Genomic DNA, 21,384 nt, shown 5'->3' with positions numbered 1-21,384 from the left:
CAAGTTGAATCAATAATCCCAATTGATCAGTCGTGTCCGTCTAATTTTTCATTATAGTGCACATTGTCGCATTATCTGTTGAATTTAAACTTTTCAGTGTATATTTGTTGTCCTATATAGAAAAAAAAACAGCTGTTACATGGCTATGTATGTAACAGAAAAACATTGCTCGTGAAATCGATTATTGAATCAAATTCTGTGATATTTTTACCTTTCAAAAGGACTTAGTTGGGATCTAGAAAACTTCAGTTGTATATTGCATCGGGAAATATTCCAGGATTTTCAATAAGAAAGTGAACATGAGTAAAAAGGACAAGGGCAATGTTTGTAAGTAAACACTTATATTTTTCTCATATTTCCCAATAATATAAATGTTGCATTACTTTCAAAAAGATGTTTATCTAAAGAAAACAGTTTTATTTGTTGTAATATGTATATGGGTCGTAAAGCTATATCTTATTTTTTACTTTGAACCCCGAAATGAACGGATAAAAGTAAATTACTTTTGTATGCTTCGTGTCTATTAAATATACTTTTCATAAATAATTTTAATAAATTTACATCAACATTGAATGAATATAATGGACTGCCTTTAAATCATCAAATATATGAACATATCAAGAATGTATAGATGAGGAATTAAAATGAATAATACCATATTATTTTATTTTTTTCTTGGGAAAAGGGGGGGGGGGAGAACATGAGCAGTTCGGTCGTTAGTTTTTTTCTCAATTTGTTTCATATCGGGACCTTTTATAAACGACTATGCGATATGAGTTTTTTTTTCTCATTGTTGCTGTATGGGTTGCCTATAATGACTTACACCCACTTCATTTAGATAGTTGTCACATTGGCAATCATACCACATCTTCTTATTTTTATGTTTACATAGTTTTTTCGTGGATTGTGTTGAATTTACAAAATAAAGTACACTCGAGTGTCCAAGTTATGTGCCAAGCACCAACAGGTTTTTTTTATTGATTGGTGCTTGTCTCGTGTTCAGTGGCAAATATCTCATGAATTTATTCCAGATATCATCGATATTTTTGTCAAACTGGAAGTATATATATAAAAATGTCATACATGTAGTTATACTAAAAACATAATGCATGATTAATTGACGGGTTTTCACATTGAGAACATATAGACCAAGAGATCGTACTTTAGTTTATAAAATAGAGACGAATCGCCTCTTGATTTCCCCAAACTAATAAACATGTTTACTTTGATTTAAATAAACGTATTTACCATAGATAAAATTTCATTAAAACGTCTTATCTTATTTATAATTTACAGTGCTCATTTATAATACAAGGAAGGTTTATTTGAATAAGTCACATAACTTAAATCCTAGTGGGTAACGGGAATATATTGTCTCGAGTTACCAGTACAATAGAATCACTTAGCAGTTTAGACTAACTTGCGTAATTATCTTACTTAAGATTATACGATTGTTTGAAAGGTGTAAAACTTTAAGATCAGCAGACCTAAACAGAACATTGAACCAATACGAATAGAATATGAATAATATTTTTCATAACTTGTGAGATCCATTGTTCTTATGAAAAGAGAAATAACGTACGGGCTTAAATCAGATGATGATTTGAAACCTGTATAATTTTGAAATTCGATCTTATTTTTGCATCTTCAAAATAATCTAAAATCGGAGCTAGAATCTGCATTCCATTACAATATTTCACAAGCACATCGCCTAGCATGATGTTGCTGCAATCTGCATGCAAAAGTACCTTTTGGAATGTCTAATCCGATTTGCTATTTGGCCATTTATATTTTACTTCATAGAGTATTGATTTCACTTATCATTGAAGACATGGTTGCTTCTTTCGCAATCACATAACATCACATCTCAATATAATATTTAGTAGATGTCTTAAGACTTTTGACTGTTTTTGTCGTTGAATTGCTGTCTCGTTGTCTTATTACACACATCTTCTATAATTTTCATTCCAATTCGCGTCGGTGTCAACAGTTACGTTCTGTCGGTGATGAAAGTGTTGTTTAACATAAGAAATTGTTTCGTGAAACCCTCTTGGAATTTTGAAACTTGGACAGGAGCATTTTCATGATGTAGAGACACGTTAGCATGTTAATACCCTTGACTTAGTCTGGGTTAAAGTTTTTTCAGACATTTATTACCTTGTCAAAACTTCATGGAATTTAATAAAGACTTTACAGAAGTTTTGTGATCAAAAGACTGTATAAAGTGTTAAATTTAGATTTCTCTTGTCTCCACATTTCTGTATTTGAATGATAAATGAACTCGTTTTTTTTTTTTTTTTTTTTTTTGGCAATCAATATTAAACACTTTTGCGCTAACAACAGCAATCGCAGTCGAGGCACAGAATTCCTTGAAACCCTATGTTTGTTTTGTGGCAAGTCAAGTTTAAAAATAACTTACCAGCGGTAGCTACTCAGAAAGGAAAAACGTACACATAAAAGACCCAATATACTTACAGCTTATTTCCTGCTGCATGTAGGGTAAGACTTTGGTAAGCTCACTTGCTTTCTTTGTATATTGACAATTGTAATTGGAATAACTTTCAATCAAATTTAAATACAATATATACTGGTTTAATAAAGTCTGTCTAGTGTCTATATTGTTTGCTGATGTCAATCTTAACTTTGGAATGCGCGAGCTAACATTTATACAAACAAAACGAGCAAGCCAGCAAAAGATTTCCTCTCTACAACCATTAGGAAATTAGCTGTAACTACACATGCATACAGTGGAATGCCAATTTCAATCTTAAAAAAATAATCTTGTTTAAAATGATATCTAGCACATTACACATCTTGATAGATCTATAGGATAATGTCATACATTTGACCTGTTTCGTGATTTTGATTGTAGTATAGTAATCATAAATTACATGTGCTCGAATGTTAAAAATAGCCTAAGTCATAAGTAAGCGATTCAATAGGAAGATTAAAACTATAAAGAATAAGTAACAATTCATATTTAAGTATTCTCTTTGATCATAAAATTTACCATACACACTATGTAAATACCTGTGTATCTCGAATTCAGGTTATAGTTAAGAGTGTACGGATATTATGTTATCAGGAATCATAACATCGGTTTATGGGGATGTCGGTTTTAACTTATCGTTTTAAAACTGTGGTGCCTATTTTCAGTAGTGATATTATAATACTTATAATTATAAGCTCTGAGTCTGGAAGTAGTTTTCGTGTTCACAATTACGTAAACAAGATAGATCTGATTCTTGGCACCTGAGATGAAGGTAGATTTATTAACCGTGTGGAAAAAATTAGATTTCTCGTTAAGTAAACTATCTTTAGTTCTATCATGATATTAAAACAAATGTTTCCTCAGTGGAGTTAATTTGTTAAGTTTCCAAAATACACGATAAAAGCTAAAAATACTATAGCGATTTAAGATGCTGGTTTAAATAACAGGTACGAGAAGTTGTTTTAACAGATGGGAGAAAATGCATGGTCCTAGTATTAAGGGGAGATAACTGTCAGAAACAAAAAAAAGAGGATTTGGATTGAGTTGGGTTTTGGGAAAAGGCCTGAGGGGAGCTGCAACAGTGATTAAAAGCATCAGTTTTAGGAGTCTGTTTTGAAAATTATTAATATTTTTTCTTTGAAAATATCACAGTGTTATACTTATTAGCTATATTACCGTGCCTTCACATGAGTGTATACTTGGGGGAAAGTAATTTGAAGAATTTTGGGATTTAAATACTGGCATAACTTTAATTTTTATAATAAGGTCAATAATATTCCATTTACCAAATTTAAGGAAACAGTATAAAAAGAACTAGGATCTATTTGTTCTAAGTGCTTGGGGAAGTAGGGTCATCATCTGCTCAAGGAGCGAGTACATTCAGTAGATTGAAACCACAAAGCAGTAAATTCGAATCGCGTAGTTCAGGAAAATACCCAACGATAGATTTTTAGCATTTGTTACTTGTTATGTCGTGTTTTGTATCACATGTTATTTATATTTTTCACTATTAAGCAACAAGTACATTTTAGTAGAAGTAAGATTTTTGTCGTGTTATCTTTACTACGAACAAGTTTTTTTTTTGTTAAGATCAAGGGCCTATTATGGACAAAATCAGTACATCGCAATCTAATTAAAAACCGATCTCTCATCGCTGATTGCAGAAATTTGAATAAAATGGTATGGTGTGCTAAAAAATTTGGAATGCTTTTCGTTTTCATTGATATGTCTTCGCTTTTTTAAGTTGACTCTGAGAATGTGATAGTTTAACTCACATATTGAAAAATATTAAGATGCAGCGACTATAATATATGTTTGTACAGTTACCGGTAGAAATACACAGAGGGCATACATTATTTCACACAAACAGAATAGCTTTAATGCGTATGTTTTATGTGTGCATGTAAACATTGTGAGATAAGTTGAATGTTTAATTTTGCAGATTGCCTGTTAATATAAACAGAATAAAATATTCAGTATTTTCACAAGAGTAGTCTCTCTTTGATTGTAAACGTGTCTGGAGGTTCGCCAGGTAGTGTACCTGTCGACCTGTAATACACCATAACAAATAACAAAATAACTTTCGCAGAGATTGCACTGATTAACAAGCTGAAGATAAATGTGTCTATTAATAGCATCCGATTAAAAAAATATCAGATCTTTATCAGAATTATTGATTTTGTGTACATTATACATAAGAAGTTTGCCGGTATTGGACGTGCTTAAATTTCAACTAGCAGGTCGCTATGAACACTGCAGATATATTAATAGTTCCAAAGAGGATTTCAATCATTCCCTAGAAAATCCTTGATGTACATCGTTTACGAAGGTATAATTCCTGTTTGCGATCATTTGGTTGTTTTTTTAGACCATAGAACTTAGTATAATTTTACTAAGTTATTTTCATCAGAAATGTCGATAGAGATAAACTCATGGTGGCTTACGCAAATAACATTGCAACCGAAAACTGCAAATAAGTATAATCAGCTTCTTGATGGTCGCCATTATCTGTAAGCAGCTAAAACCATACGATGTTCAGCAAGGGACACGCGTTGTGACATTTACTTTTTACGAGTATTCAACATCCACTATTTATATACGGTCACTAGAATATCAAAAGTTATATATGAAGATTGTGTGATAAAAAATCAATGTACTGATTACTAGTATGCCTGTAATGGGTCCACTATTGGAAATAAAATATATCTTATCTATCTTATCTGAAGAAGAAGAAACATAAATTCAAAATGACAATCCTTTCATAAAGTTCTTTTACTGATTAGTATCAGTATTATTGCACAGTATAATATGACAAAGCAAGCTATTCGCACTTTAATTGTTGATAAGGAAATCCTGCCATTTTACACTCAGATATCAGTGGTAGTACTCACAAATATCTATACTGCTAAACAACGCCGACCTTGTGTGCACTATTAATGGTAAAATTGTGTACAAAGTTCAAGTATGAAAAGAATTTAACATTGTAGTATGAATAAATTGAATTGATGTAAAAAAAAATTTCGTCTGAAACCTAACCCAAAAAAACTTTCTTTCTTCAACAGGAGCCAATCATCTGCATGCACTGTTTTTTTGACTTATAACTTAAACAGGAAAGGGGGGGGGGGGGGGTGTTACACATGTCGAGCCGTTTCTAAAAAAGCGATTGATGATTGTTGCTTAAAACTTTACACACTTCTTAGTTATATTAATCTAAAGATCTGTATACTTTTTGGTGATGATTCAAAATTTTATTTTAGATTTTATTGAGTTTTTGTAAAAAACAAAACGGGGTGGGGGGGGGGGGGTCACTTGTAGCACCGTATCTTAAAAACCTTAATAGATTATTGCTCCAAACTTTTCACACTTCTTAATTATATTAATCTAAAGATCTGTATATTTTTTGGTGATGATTCACTACCTTGAATATTTATATTGTATACGTCTCAATACGCGACAACTCTTTGACAGGTATTCTCTATTGGATAACCACCACTAAAATTTGAGACCAACAGTGTTAGGTCTGCAACTTTGCGGTATTATACTGCAATTGAACCCATTGTGGTATTTTTAAATAGCTATACAGGACTAGAACCATCAGAAATCAATTGTATACATGTTTTTACTTCGGATATTAAGCCCAACAATGTAAAGCCCTGGTCGTTCACATAGTAAAAATTTACACGTGCATCTAAACACGTGTATAAAGTAGACTGAGTATATAAATGCAAATATAGAATGCGTTCACATGGATGTATTTTTTCCAATAATAAGTGTTTTTAAAAATTGAACCTACGAAAACAAACGTTAGGAGTGGGACTATATACTAGTATATGTTTTAAGCATACACGTACCTTCTCTTTATCGCACAAACAGATTTTCGCATTGGAGCGCTTTCATCAAATCACAAATTATTTTCAAATATATTCGATATATTTGGTAAATTAAAATATTCATTCATTGTTATATAACTTGAGCCCGAAAGCGTCTGCATGGGGTCTACAGGCAATATATAGTTTTCAAGGAGCTATTTCAACATTTTGAATTACTGGAAGGTGTTTACGAACAAATTGGTGCACTACTTCCGTAATACGAAAACAGAGAAAACCAACGACTTGACTAATGATAAAAACAACATAGAAACATACAAAAAAATAAGGCAACCAGCAACCTACAACAACTAATGGATAACTGCATCCTGAATATTTACAGCAACAAAGGAGTTCTCATGTTTGTGAACTCTCAGCTCTCCCATAAACTGCAGGACAGTGGTGTAACAGTACTGAACAACAATAGAACACATATTGTAAAAATCAGTCGAAAAGGGCTAAACTCGACGGACTGGTGTGCGATCTTTTTTTTACCATTAAATGTTATAGAGCTCATTATTATCCAGTCAAGCCTATTGGAATTATAGAGATACTACCTTGTGGATTAATCATTTAGTTTGGTACGTTTGATAGTTTGAAATAACAACTTCATCTCGTGTAAAAGCTGCAAATTATTGAGAAGACCTCAAGTTAACACACGACCTTCAACGATAGATAGTTAAGCATCCCAAGTACATTGTATATGTAAAACTGTACTATCCGTGTGTCAGTCTCATTCCATACAACTTCGTTAGATAAGAACTATTTGCTTAGTGAACATATGCAATCCGTGTGCCACGTCAGTAGTTTCCTTTAACTATATTTTAATGATTTTGTCCATTTTTATGCCGCAGTGGGGGGGGGGGGGGGGCATTAAGTGTTATTATTGTGCATCTGTACGTCCGTCCGTACCCAATCGAGTTCGTACGTACCACAATTGGTTTCATTCTCTAACTTTAGTTTGTCTCAATCAAATGTTATGAAATATTACCACAAAACTCAGACCAAGTTCAAAATTAGGGTGGCGTCACTTTTACCATTTGTGAGTTGTGTCCCTTTATAACGTTATTTATGCAACCGGGAGAAACATCTGTGTCCCATAGACCCATTCTCAATTTTTTTTATTGTGCAGATGGCAGATCTTGGTATCCTCTAATAAGTTTAATCAGCACTTTTCCAAACTCAATGAGATAAACAACAAGTATAGACACTTGTCATGATGATGTTGAAGATGGTCTTTTTTTTTGGGGTCGCTGTCTTTCTGTTTCAAAATAAAGCCTCGGACAGGCAGCTTTCAAATATTCATTACAGAAGTTGCTTAGCCTCATGAAAACTTGGGCCTATTTTTTTTCTAAAAGACGACTGAAACTCAAAATACATGAATATTAAAAAACAAAATCTATATCTGACAGGGTTAAGAATTATAATATGTATATGGTTTGTTATATAATACAAACACAGATTTAGTTTTATTGAAAATGAAGGACACACGTAGATATCAAATAAATCCTTTGTGCTTTGCAGTAGACAAGTATAGAACATACCTTTACAGGTGCCTCTTATGTGCTTTGTTATCAATTTGTCATTTACCTGAGAAAAAAAAACTTAAATATTAAATTTCAATATATGTTGTTCATAGGTAACGATAAAATGATGATATATTCGTCTAAACACAAACCTTACAAGTGATTTTCTCGTCTAAAATTAGAATTAATTACTAAATCAGAAATACGGTGAATGAAACAACTGTCCCAACAACACGCCATGCGTATTTTTTCAAATCCCGACGACACTCATGCGTAAACTTTTGAAAATTAGGCCACTTTGAATGGTAAACAAAATATCTTAAACTTATAAATTACACATCGTGGTTCGCATCTTATTACAAAAAGACCATCCTAAGGCAGGCAGGACAAACGTCTTGGAATGGAAGGGTGAATAATTTGACTTGTTAGCTGTCAATCACAGTGGAAATATACATTTATTTCTGTTGTACGCAGTAATTTATCATTATATATAGTGCGGTTAAAACATTATGTGTGAATTCTACCATGTGTACACTAAATTTGGAAACAAATAATGGGAAAATAGGCTAAAAATATTTAAATGTACTTTGTATGAATGGATTGAAATGCACTCGCATGGATCAGATTTCATGTGTACACAACAATGAGTCTTTAAGGATATTTTAAGGAGTTTTAGTGTGTGACAAATTCTACGGTAATCTGATATTTTGTGTAAAAATGGATTTCTTCTTCGACTTGTTTGATTCTGAAAAGAAAAGAAAAGCACAGCTTCAACAACAACAACAAAACCAGGAACAAATTCGGAATAGAACTGGGAGTGGAGGAGAACTACCCCCTCTCAGGAGAGACAGGGGTTATAGAACTTTTAGTTTAAGAAAGTATGACCAGCGTGAAACCAATAGAATTCGTGATGAACGTTTGAAAAGAGAACTTCATCGCCTCTACTTGTGGGACAGTAAGTTAAAAACTTTATACTTCATAAATACAGCTTAAAATTAGGTTAGTTCATGCGCTTCTTTATTTCTCTCTTAACTACACACGTTTTAATCAGTTTGTACTTTCAAGCTGCACACATCTGGTTGTTAGATATCATCAAGATACACGTGAAAAAGATAAACACAGAACGGTATGGAAACGGCTCTTTTTCATGCAGAAAATAAATAACTATTCAAAAACTTTGTCAACATTGAAAATCTGCATATTCAATTCAAATTCTAGTATTGTAATAATATACAATCATGTAGATCAGTATTCATACGAACGAGGGGGTTCGGGGTTGAAGAAAATTTCTTAAAATATATAAATAAACATGATTTATCTTCAAAAAGGTCAAAATATTTTCTTCTTTTATTGATAATATTAATTTTAATCAACAAAATATATTCTAATTTAAAGCTACCTGCATGGTCAAAATATAGTCACTAACTCATTATTATGCTTAGCATCTTCAGATAATGCTGTCATTTGTAATACTGCCCTACGGCGCTGTACAAAATGTATATCCATTCATTTGTCTATCTTCTGTGGTCCCATCATTGCGACTCATTAGGAAAGATTTCATTGTTAAATTTATAATTTTAGCTCACCTTGTCCACAGGTGAAATAAATAGGATTTGCTATTAAGAAACAGAAAACTGAAAAACAAAATACTCATTTTGAAAGAACATCTCCTCTAAAATACGTTTTGTTCCTCAACATATTGGAAATTATTTGCCCATGTCCGATAGCAAACAAATTTTGTATTTTTAGGACAAGAACAAATTATTAATAATATACACAAATTGAATGTAGTATAAAAGTTAGTTTTCCGAGAAAAAGTCCATAGAAATGAATGACGATACATTTGGGCTGCTACTAATCAAAAGGATATAATGGAAAGTACAAAAGTATTGCCACAGCCAACATTCAGACTGTCAAATAATTGTTTCAAAGGGTTCAGTAACACATACACGTGGCGCTTTAAAGGTTCATTGACTCGCACTTGGCGCTCCAATGGTCAATTAACAAATACACGAGGTGCTCCAAACGTCCAGTAACGCACACACGTGGCACTCCAAAAGTTCAGTAACACACACGTGTCACTCCAAGTATCCAGTAGCACAAACATGGCGATCCATGGGTTCAGTAACATTCGTATGTTGCGCTCCAAAGGTCCAGTAACTCGTACATGTGGCGCTATAAAGTTCCAGTAACACACACACGTTAATATCTAAAGACTTAGTGACACAAGTAAACGTACACACTACAAAGTTACAGTACCACATCCGTGGTGCTTCAAGGTCCAGTAAAATATACACTTGGCGCTCTAAAGGTCCAGTTACACACACACACACACACGTGGCGCTCCACTGTGAAGGTTCAGGAACATATACACGTTGCGCTCTAAAGGTCCAATAACATTTTTGAGGGGACATCTTACCTCTATTTCATGGATCATTGATCCATATTCATTATGAAGTGGACTTCCCAGTTCTGTTGAGTAATAATTCAGCTAAATTTATGGAATCAGTGTTTAGTAGTCTATCTGAAACTTGACCTTGATCATATATTTAGTGTTCTTTGATCAAGTTAGGTGTTTTTTATGACTTAGGTCAGTTTTTCATTTACTATAACTGAAATGTTAAGTATACGGTCGATCTTACTAGTTAACCACCTGGCCTTGGCCTAATTTTCATTGTTCGTTTGAAAGGGTAAAGACTTTGTGTTCAGGTTCTTGTACCAGTTTATAACAAACAGGCTATTTGCTCATTGTTGAGGGCCGTACGATGACGTATAGTTTTTTTTTTATTTTTGTGTCATTTGGTCTCTTGTGGAGAGTTGTCTCATTGGCAATCATACTACATCTTCTCTTTTATATCCACTCATATTTGAGCTTCAGAATTAAGCGTTGAAAGGCACATATGACTCGTTTGGCCGCTTTGATCTCATTTTTGGGGTTTATCGATCAGCGTAACGTGTTCGTCTCAAGGTCAGTTTCTAAAAAAGTGCTTGTAAAAAGTCAACCCTTTATTCGATATTTTATAGAATCATTTCTAACTGTAATTGTTCGTCTTAAATCCACGACATAAATAATATTTCAAAGTTTAAAATGGATTAATATTGAGAAAAATATAAAAAATTAGATATATATTCTGGTATACAAATTTGTAAATGGAATTACACCTTCTTTATATTAGGAAGAAAATTTCAATAAGTAAATATTCGAAAATTATCAGTTGTGTTGCATTAGCAGTTAAAATTTACACCTGCCAAAGCCAATTTGTATAAAGAAAATATAAATGGACCCCAGGAAGATATGTTCTCCTTTTTTTTCTTTTTTCGCTCGACTTTGACCATATATTAATGGTAGGGTATAAGTCAACGAGACAGCAACCCAACGATGTAAAAAAAACCAAGGCCAATAGGAAAACCATATTTAAGTTAAAGTAAAATTGCGTGATGAACTTTCGGTCTGACATGATGGTCGTTATTTTTAATCTCATATTCGGGGTTCGTTAAATATTAATAACTTTGGTGTTCGTAATTAAGTGATCTCTCCAGTTACAGTATGCAGGAGTCAATGGTCAACTATTTTTGTCCATGGAATCATTGTTATATTTACATGTCTGATGTTAAGCATGACTTTAACATCGTTTTCATACTCCATTGGTCAACATTAAAATTTGAATAAGGTAGACTTTGATCTCAATGACTCGACATGCATTTCATATGTACATATATATTTAAAAGAGGCGTGGACTATCATTGTTTCCACTCCTTGTTACTTCAAAGTGCGGCAATGAAACAGATTTTGGTTTTTTGTCGAGCTTGCGACTTTTGTCGCAGAAAGCTCGACATAGGGATAGTGATCCGGCGACGTCGGCGGCGTCGGCGTTAGCTAACTTCTTAAAAGCATATTTTTAAAAGAAGGTGGAAGACCTGGATGTTTCATACATTGTATATGGATGCCTCATCTTACGAAGTTTCCGTCAGTCACATTTTCAATGTCCTTGACCTCATTTTCATGGTTCAGTGACTACTTGGAAAAAAGTTAAGATTTTTTGTAATGTTCAGTTCTCTCTTATTATAAGTAATGGGATAACTATATGCCTCATGCCCGTCAGACAGTTTTCACTTGACCTCGACTTCATTTTATTGATCAGTGAACAAGGTTAAGTTTTGGTGGTCATGTCCATATCTCAGTTACTATAAGCAATAGGTCTAGTATACTAGTATTCGGTGTATGGAAGGACTGTAAGGTGTACATGTCCAACTGACAGGTGTCATCTCACCTTGACCTCATTTTCATGGTTCAGTGGTTATAGTTAAGTTTTTGTGTTTTTGTCTGTTTTTCTTATACTGTATGCAATAGATCTACTATATTTGGTGTATTGCATGATTGTAAGGTGTACATGTCTAGCTGGCAGGTGTCATATGACCTTGACCTCATTTTCATGGTTCAGTTCAAAGTTAACTTTTTGAGTTTTGGTCTTTTTTCTAATACTATAAGATATGATAAGATAAGATATATTTTATTTCCAATAGTGGACCCATTACGGGCATAATCAGTACTTTGATTTTTTTTTAATCACACAATTGCAATAGACAGTAAACAAAAATTAAAATTGAAATACGTTTGACAAAAAACATGAAATATAAATTGAGTTTATAATACATGTAGTCACATATCAAAACCTGTATGTTTAGTGATTATTGACCATGCACCAGAAGCAGCATCACATCCATTATAGAAAAAACAACTTTGAGTTAAGTCCTTCCTCGTGGCTGATGCATATGAGCTATATGCAATAGGCCAACTATATTTGGTGTATGGAAGTGTTTTATTATCTTTATGTCAGTCAGGTAGGTTTTATTGGACCTTGACCTCAATTTCACGGTTCATTGCTCCATGTTAAAATTTTGTGTTTTGGTCTATTTTTCTTAAACTTTAAGCAATAGGTCAACTATATCTGTTTTATGGAAGAATTCTTAGCTGTACATGTCTGCCTTGTATGGTTCATCTGACCTTGACCTCATTTTCATGGTTCATTGGTCATTGTTAGTTTTCTTGGTTTATTTTAGAATGTCTAAGTTTATGTGACAGTTGTGATAAACTTTATATTTAGGACTATCAATACAATATAAATGATTAGTAAAGAAGGCGAGACATTCAGCGTGTGCACTCTTGTTATGAGATGTTTTTATACTCACATCACGGCCATTTATGTTACTGGCTTTCATACTTAAGTACAGATGCAACAGGTACCCAGTTACATAGATCACAATCTGCTATACACCGTCACGATTACAAAATCCATTGTATGCATGCAATGGCAATCGGAAAACTCAAACATCAATTTGCTGTACGCGATAAAAAATAAGAAATCAAAAAACATTCAGGTATCTGTCATAATGATAGCCCGCAAAATATGTTTTCTGCGGGAACTTAAATTGGCGAATAAGAAAAGTGTTTAAGAACAAATGAAATACATAATATATCATTTAAACCAAAAACCATTGGTTTTAAAGGAGAGAGCAAAATATGATTAATATCTTTCCTATATCGATAGATTCTACTATATTCTTAACCTACCTCTTCATGTTGGTAGTTAGTCAACGGATGTCTTGAAGTTTTTAACATACATTTGGATTGACGGCCGCGATAAAGCTCCTTTCAATTTTAAAATATGTTTGATCTGTCGTTACAAGTAGAGTTACGGAACTTTAGCTATCAGATTTGGTCATTTTCATTTTGTACACATCGCTCACTTACAAGAGTATATATGTTGTCTGCCTTTTGGTCGGGTTGTTGTCTCTTTCAAGTGACACATTCCCCAATTGCATTCTCGATTTTATATAGGTAGATTTGCTCAAAATTAACGCAGATATTGGAATTGATTAGAAGAAACTCTCTTCTGATTTAAAAAAAAAATTATAATTTGTCGTTGCAAAAGTAAACAACTTTTCACTGTCAATGACTGTCATATTTTAGTTTATTTTTACATGTTGTATAGACCATATTGAATATGATGATATAGATTCACTTGGAACTTTACTAACTAAGAGTTTTTGAAATTGTGTAAAAAGACCCCATACGGTTAAATCGCTGCTATAAGTTTAGTTAAATTAGAAACTAAACCCCGATCAGAGTATAGAAAAGGTTTGTCCCTGATCGGGAGACATATCGTCATGCGAATCCAATAATGATGTATTTCCAATTTGGTAAAAATTGAAGTTAAAGTTAAGAAACACAATATCTTTTAATTTTTGTCTTGACTGAGACATACGAAGTTATATTGGAATAAAATTTACCTACATGCACAAAGAGAAACTCATTTTTTTATTGTTTTGTTTTTCTTCAATATAGACAAGCAGCTTAGATGATTAAAAGCATCCACTTAAAAAACTTTTGTTTCAGAAATGTATCCATATATTTCTGTAGGAGATAGACCATGAATTTGTAAGCTTTATTTATAATTTTAATAATGTAAAGAATTGCTCATATATTGAGTTTTAGCCATGCAAATCATTTAAGCATAGTTCTACAAAGATAAATTTGCTAACAATTATATTTTACAGCAGAATTACCCGAAATATAACTGCGATACACTAAAAAAATATTTTTCTCCGAACTATAACTAGATGTATAAGCCAATGGGAATGTGGAGATAGAACAATGTAGTTCTGACAAAAACTTGTAGGCTGATTTTCTAACCCGTAGAAATCTGGAACTATAGTTGTATAAGGAGATTGACCATAACATTTGGATATAACTCCATTTTTATCAAAAGTAGACATATAACACAATAAGATTCACACGACGACATCCCACGGTGTATATCATCTTTGCCTAAGAGACTAATTAAGTATAAGTATCACGGTACGGTATTTCATTGGCTAATGCAGCCACCAAGAGTAAAATAAATCACCAAAGTACAAACAGAATTCATTTCACTTAGAAATCAATATAAAGCAATTTAATGTTATAATAAAGTATGTATCGTTTATCCTTCACTAGGGGCCCCACTAATGTAAATTGATTTGAATCTTTATATAGAATTTATACCTATTTTTAAATTTACATTTAAATTTTACCTTTCAAAGTTACTGAAGCATTTCTTGTCTTTTCTTATTTCATAAGACTTATCACTTATTTATAGCTTTATAATTTAAATTTGTAAACACTCATGACACTATAGTGCCTTTGATTTTTTTGAAACTTTATAATACTTGTAAAGTAACATATAATTTTAATGTCAATACTTATAGCTTGTAAACTTGAGTGCATTTGCTTTCAAAATTGTTATGTAAAAAAAAAAGAGAGTGACATATAAGAGTTGAAGCCTCGCTCTAATGGAAAAAGATACTAGATTTTTATACCAACGTTGCATAAAAAAGAAGGTCCAACTGAAAGGTCTGGTATCCTCATTTAAACTTTAATTTGAATGCTTTGTGTCGAGTCAAACTATTGAATATTTCTATTGACAAACTCCACATCACCATGGTGTCGCTGATCCATTCGGTTAAATTTTATCTATCTTAGCTACAACAATGCCATATTGTGTAGTGGGTCTTAGAATATACCTCCTGTCCAATTTATACCAGGTAGTGAAGCCATCTTCTGAAGCCTTTGTATGCATGATATCATGCAGCTAGGGTCGTTTATCATTTTAAAAAATACATGGGTTCTTTCATTTGTCCAAGGTTACGTTAGTGGCCTGGCATAGAGGAGAAAACTGGTTAAACTTGCTTATATAAAGAAGTAATACATATCAGTCCTTTTTCGCTGTCTTAAGTCATACATGTGTTAAATATAACTTGCCATATGTTACACTTTCTCTTAAATAGAGCTTATTTCCTAATGCATGTAAAGCAAGACTTTGGTTAGTTTGTTTGCTTTGTTTGCATATTGTACGATGGAAATGTGAAATAGTAATGTAAATAACTTCCAATCAAATTTAAACATAATATATACAGACTCAACTATGCCTATTTATATTTTTAACATAAGGTTTATGACCACAAAAGGAAGGTTGGGAATGATTTTGGAAGTTTTGGTCCCAACAGTTTAGGAATGAGGTGCCAAAAAAGGTCCCAAATAAGCATTTTTCTTGGTTTTTGCACAATAACTTTAGTATAAGTAAATAGAAATCTATGAAATTTTAACACAAGGTTTATGCCCACAAAAGGAAGGTTGGGATTGATTTTGGGAGTTTTGGTCCCAACAGTTTATGAATTAGGGGCCAAAAGGGTCCAAAATTAAACTCTATTTGATTTCATCAAAAAAGAATTATCGGAGTTCTTTGATATGCCAAATCTAACCGTGTATTTTGATTCTTAATTTTTGGTCCTGTTTTCAAATTCGTCTACATTTAGATCCAAAGGGTCCAAAATTAAACTTAGTTTGATTTTAACAAAAATTGAATTCTTGGGATTCTTCAATCTGCTGAATCTAACCATGTATTTAGATTTTTAATATTTGGGCCCGGTTATCAAATTGGTCCACATTGAGGTCTAAAGGGTCTAAAATTGAACAGTATTTGATTTCATCAAAAATTGAATTCTTGGGGTTCTATGATTGCTGAATCTAACCATGTATTTAGATTTAGGATATTGGACCATAATAGGTAAATGTCCAATTTAAAATTTTTAAGTTTTTAAGTTTAAGTTCTTAGACCACATTCATTCTGTGTCAGAAACCTATGTTGGTGTCAACTATTTAATCACAATCCTAAGTCAGAGCTGTATCAAGCTTAAATGTCGTGTCCATACTTGCCCCAACTGTTCAGGGTTCGACCTCTGCGGTCGTATAAAGCTTCGACCTGCGGAGCATCTGGTTTTGTGATAAATAAGTTATTTGAACTATATGGTTCAAGTCAATTTTGGTGAAGTTTGATAAGGTACTAGTGATCACTAGAATCAGAAGACAACAAGTGTTCCATCCCAGAAATTGAAATAAATTGCTTTGTTTACAGGTTAATCTAGAAGGAAAAAATGATACAAATTATCAAAATTTCACGATTTTCGTTGTGTCCGTCTTTTCCCCTGGTCTATACAGTTTGATTAGTCCGACTTTCCAGGGGTGGACCCAGTCCAGGATAGAGGGTGTTCCAATCATTTGTCCCCATTCAGATGCATTCCATTAAAGGACATTAAAGGTGGTGTTCCAAAAATGCACAATTGTCTGCAGGTTACAGTAAAAAAAAGAGTCCATTCTCAAGCCGTCCGGCATGGTGCTATTACAGTTGAGCCCCTCAGGGGATGTTCAGGTAATCACATTTTAGGTAAATATATATATAAAAAAATATAGTCATAGCTTATCAAATAATCATAAAATATTTGGTCTGGTTTTAAGAAATTCACTATTAAATCGGCCATGTAATCATATAATCAAAAACCCCACGAGAGGCTCACATGATGTCTGAGGGCTTGAAAGTCTTGGTGGTTGCATCAGGTTGGAAAATGGAAATAATTAAAATCGGAAGCATAGTTTGTTTGATTGGATGCTATATAAGTTCAAATTAAAATAGGATTGAACGTGATCCGGCTTAAGTTTGGAAAACGGGTGCCCTTTATGGACCCTCTGTACGCTCGGTCTCACGTGACACTAATCTCGTACAACCTCGGCGAAGAAGTTTAGCTGACTGACAATATTCGTCTGCAAGAAAACTCTCTGAAACTCTGCAATCAGCATCGGTCTATTCTGTATTGGTCTCTCGTCTACTATAAAATGTCACCCAAGAAGTCTACGGAAGATGAAGGATATGATGATTCCACTAAATTCTGTAATAAGCCTAAAGAGTAATTTAGTTATCTAAAAAACAAGGCATGCCAAAGAACAAACTTGAGACGTGTACTTTTCACCCTTTTCTGCTGGGGATTTTTGCCAGACACCTTGGCTTCTCAATCATGGTGTAAAAACAAAACTATGATATTGTTTTGGACAACAGTATACTAGCAACATGTAAACCAAAGCAATAGGAATTCCGAAAAAAAAAAGGTTTTCAAAAATTTGTGACAAATTGTCGAATAAAATAAAATTGGATTTTTTTTCTTGCTCTCAAAAAAATCATAAGGAAGCAACAATATCTAATCTTTACAATCAATTAATAATTTCGTTTTATCACAGAAACTGTCCAATTTTAAAGCTCTTAACGCTGAATGAGCGTACAAATCCTTGATCCCTATTGATGGGTTTACATGATGTGTATTCAACTCGTACATTATTTATGTTTATATTGGAAATTCCGCCGCGTTAAAATATAGTTCATAACCTACTGTGAGGTTCAAGTGACTTTATAACCTCCATCCTGTATATGTGTTGCAAAATTGACGTTAACATAGTTTTTATTTGATAATTTCATTCTTTTACAAAACAAATTGAAATTAATCGCAGCAATTGATTACTGATGCGAATTACTGCGCATAGTGTATAATGTGTGTGAATATATTGTAATGGCCGAATGAACTGGATTTCAGTTTCACATTGAAAACGATCTTTATTGAGCTACATCAAATAAATCAGTTAGATATAAATAAGGGAAATGGGGAATGCAGCTACTGCAAAGAAAGGGGATCCAACAGAGAATGGTATGTAATTATTTTGTGACAAATATTGAAGGCAATGAACTCAGTTATATGTATCTGCTGACTACTGACAGTAAAAATGTATATTATTGCAGCAAATAATTTTACATAGACCTGTTAGACAGAATAATATTGGTCTTGATAATGAACTAATGTTGTCATGTAATTTATTTACAGATCAGTGTATTTATCAAGTTGTTATTTTTGATTTGATATTGAACACTTAAATTTTACATTTATTATGATAAACATTTGATGTCTTGTGCTGGATACCTACAGATACATATCATATATAGTTCAGTAATAAAGAGGCAAGGATTGACCATAGCCAATACATGTAGAATGTATTTTGGAAGAAAAATTCCACAAAACTTATACCTCTTAATGCTCCCATATCAATGCATATGTATAAAAAAGAAAGTAAACAACATAATTACATGTAATCCTTTACTGTTCAGTATAAAATAAAAAAAGGCTTGAAGTCAAATATTTATTACTACATTATATTCTTATGTAATATGTGGTGTTCTTGTAGGAGATACATTTATAATAAATTTTATTACAAAATATGAAAATTCTTCTGTTAGTTTGCAATGCTTATTATTGCCATACATAGCCAAATTAATACGGTTACGAGTCTCTGGTCTAGTGGACACCTTGTATGTCATGTCTAACAAGTTCATTGGCTACATGTGAATGGTAAGGGTACATTGTGTACATGTTTGGTTTACATGATTAAATGTTCAATTATAATTTTATAATGTGCAAAATTTCTGTAGATGAGCAAATCTTTATTTTACTTGCAGGGTTAAACATTTGTGTGTGTCAGAAAACCAAAACATAAGTCTAAGATACATTTAGATTTTGTTTTGGAGACCGACATTAATCTTAGAAAATGTTAGAACATTTAGTTTTTGTTTTTGATGCAGAACTTTATAGTCTATAAGAAATGTTTGATAATCTCTTGGGTGTCATGTCCTAGTAGTAACAATGATAATTCTAAAATGAGCCATGTTATTTAGGTTGAATTTACATACATGTAGTTATAAACTTTGTTCCGTTGTTATACTGTTACATTCTTATTAAACCAATATGAAGTGTGACTTTTCTTGATAGATAATAAGGAATGATTCAGATTTATATTCTATAGAGTTTTAGTATTTCTTTGTAAATAACATTTTATTTTTGAAAATATTAATGTAAACATTGCAATTAATATGACAGTTTTATTCGGTTTGAAGAAAAGGAAATTTTCAGGTTCTGAAAGTCCTCTCCCAAAAGTATTTGTGCTGACAGTAGAATTATTTTTTTACCAGAGTCCTGTACATGTATATGAATATTTTTACCTACACATTAGTACAAATTACAACCATTTTTATTCTGTATACTTGATGTGTATTCTGATAAAGGCCAATTATTGATGATTATAATCAAGAGATATTAAATTGACAAATTTGTTTATTACATATTGGAATCTCTTGATGTTTTCTAAATTATCAAATACAACAAACTACATGTATGTACAAAACAATGTTTTTTCACAAGAAGGAGAAAAACATCTACAGTACTACATGTACATTAATGATTGGATTTCTAACCTCTAAATGAAAAGTTGAAGATGAGGGGGTCGAGATGTATTAAACTCATCAGGTCAAAATGATTTTGCTTTTCACAAGTGAATGAAGGACTGCATCAATGATGTTGCCACTGAAAATATTCTTGTTTGCTTATAAAAGTTATGATGTAGTAGATAATCAGAACATTAGTAAACAAATATTTTTTCAGATTAAAGACATGATTGACAATACACTTTGGGCTTAATTCATTATCTTCATTAGCTATAATTACAGTCCGTCCTGGAATATAGGCTACTTTTATAAAGCATAAACCTGTTTTGTCAGGAAGACCCCATTCTTGACCTGCTAGTATGGAATACCTATGCATTTAAATGATTTGAACCTCAATTCAAAGGTCACCTCAAGCTTTATTATGATAAGGTAATTTTCTCTTGTCCTAAAGGTGACCCTCATTTTAATATAGGTCTGACTGTTTATATGTATATATACATGTAATGTTTAGTAGCTCCTTGTTTCAATCAGTTTTAAAGATAAATTATTTTTTCAGAATTGCTTTCTTTTATTGTTGTTGTTTTAGTCATTAATTCTGTTATTTTTAGTGATAAAGTTAGATTCATTGGATAGTTAAGGCTGGAAAATGGGAGTATGCATTAAACTAAAAAGCATTTCAGAAACTTGGAATTGACAAGAATTTTAACTTTTGATTGTTATTATAATTCATTGTGCAGATTACTGTACAAATCATTTTCATTACAATTTACCCTGTATATAAAGATCGTCCTTGTGATCAGGTAGACTGACCATAAAAAAAACATAACTTTAGTATTAAGGTTCTAAATGTATAAATGTAGGCCTCGATGTATGCATTACAGAGGGACAGACAATACAAGTTTAACAGTAATTTATGTATATGATCTTACTAAGACTTCTAACACACAGTATAAAAGTAATTTCATATCTGACACTCAACTTGTATCATTTTTATTTCTTTTACAGTCAAAGAATTTTTAACAAAAGCCAAGGAAGACTTCACACAGAAATGGGATCACCCACAAATGGTATGTATAATAAAGTAATATCATACTGAGTATGCAAAGTTAATGATCCAAAAATTGGTTACGTAAATAGTGAATATGCATTTAGCGTTACATCCTAGTTCATTGCTCTGTTATCTGTAGTGGAAATATGTAGCACAGGCAATCATACTGGGGCTCATGTTTTTTTTACATTTAGTATATTTGTGCAAATATACAATTGTAGGAACAAAATATACATGTATATATTATTATACTGTGTGTGAAGCTAACTTTTTGTGTGGCAAAATCAGTTCATTACATTTGCATATAGACCATGCTGTA

General features: G+C 32.4%; 1 protein-coding gene across 9 annotated transcripts in view; it reads left to right on the top strand.

Moving 5' to 3' along the window:
• The window catches only part of LOC143046671 (cAMP-dependent protein kinase catalytic subunit alpha), an 88,230-nt gene that overhangs the window by 44,914 nt on the left and 21,932 nt on the right, over nt 1-21,384 (top strand). For 3 of the 9 annotated variants that reach the window (XM_076219794.1, XM_076219800.1, XM_076219822.1), the window contains one exon: nt 21,023-21,084. In XM_076219794.1, coding sequence (XP_076075909.1) covers nt 21,023-21,084 — 62 coding nt within the window. Of the gene's footprint in view, nt 1-17; nt 328-8,229; nt 8,839-17,508; nt 17,648-18,294; nt 18,453-21,022; nt 21,085-21,384 lie in introns of those variants that run through there. The other 6 variants (XM_076219810.1, XM_076219816.1, XM_076219829.1 and 3 more) reach the window with 5 other exon arrangements.

The sequence above is a fragment of the Mytilus galloprovincialis genome, chromosome 1, assembly GCF_965363235.1.
Source record: "Mytilus galloprovincialis chromosome 1, xbMytGall1.hap1.1, whole genome shotgun sequence".
NCBI classification, from domain to species: Eukaryota; Metazoa; Mollusca; class Bivalvia; order Mytilida; family Mytilidae; genus Mytilus; species Mytilus galloprovincialis.
Note: the sequence above shows the minus strand (reverse complement) of the source record. Positions and strands in the feature narration are given on the sequence as shown.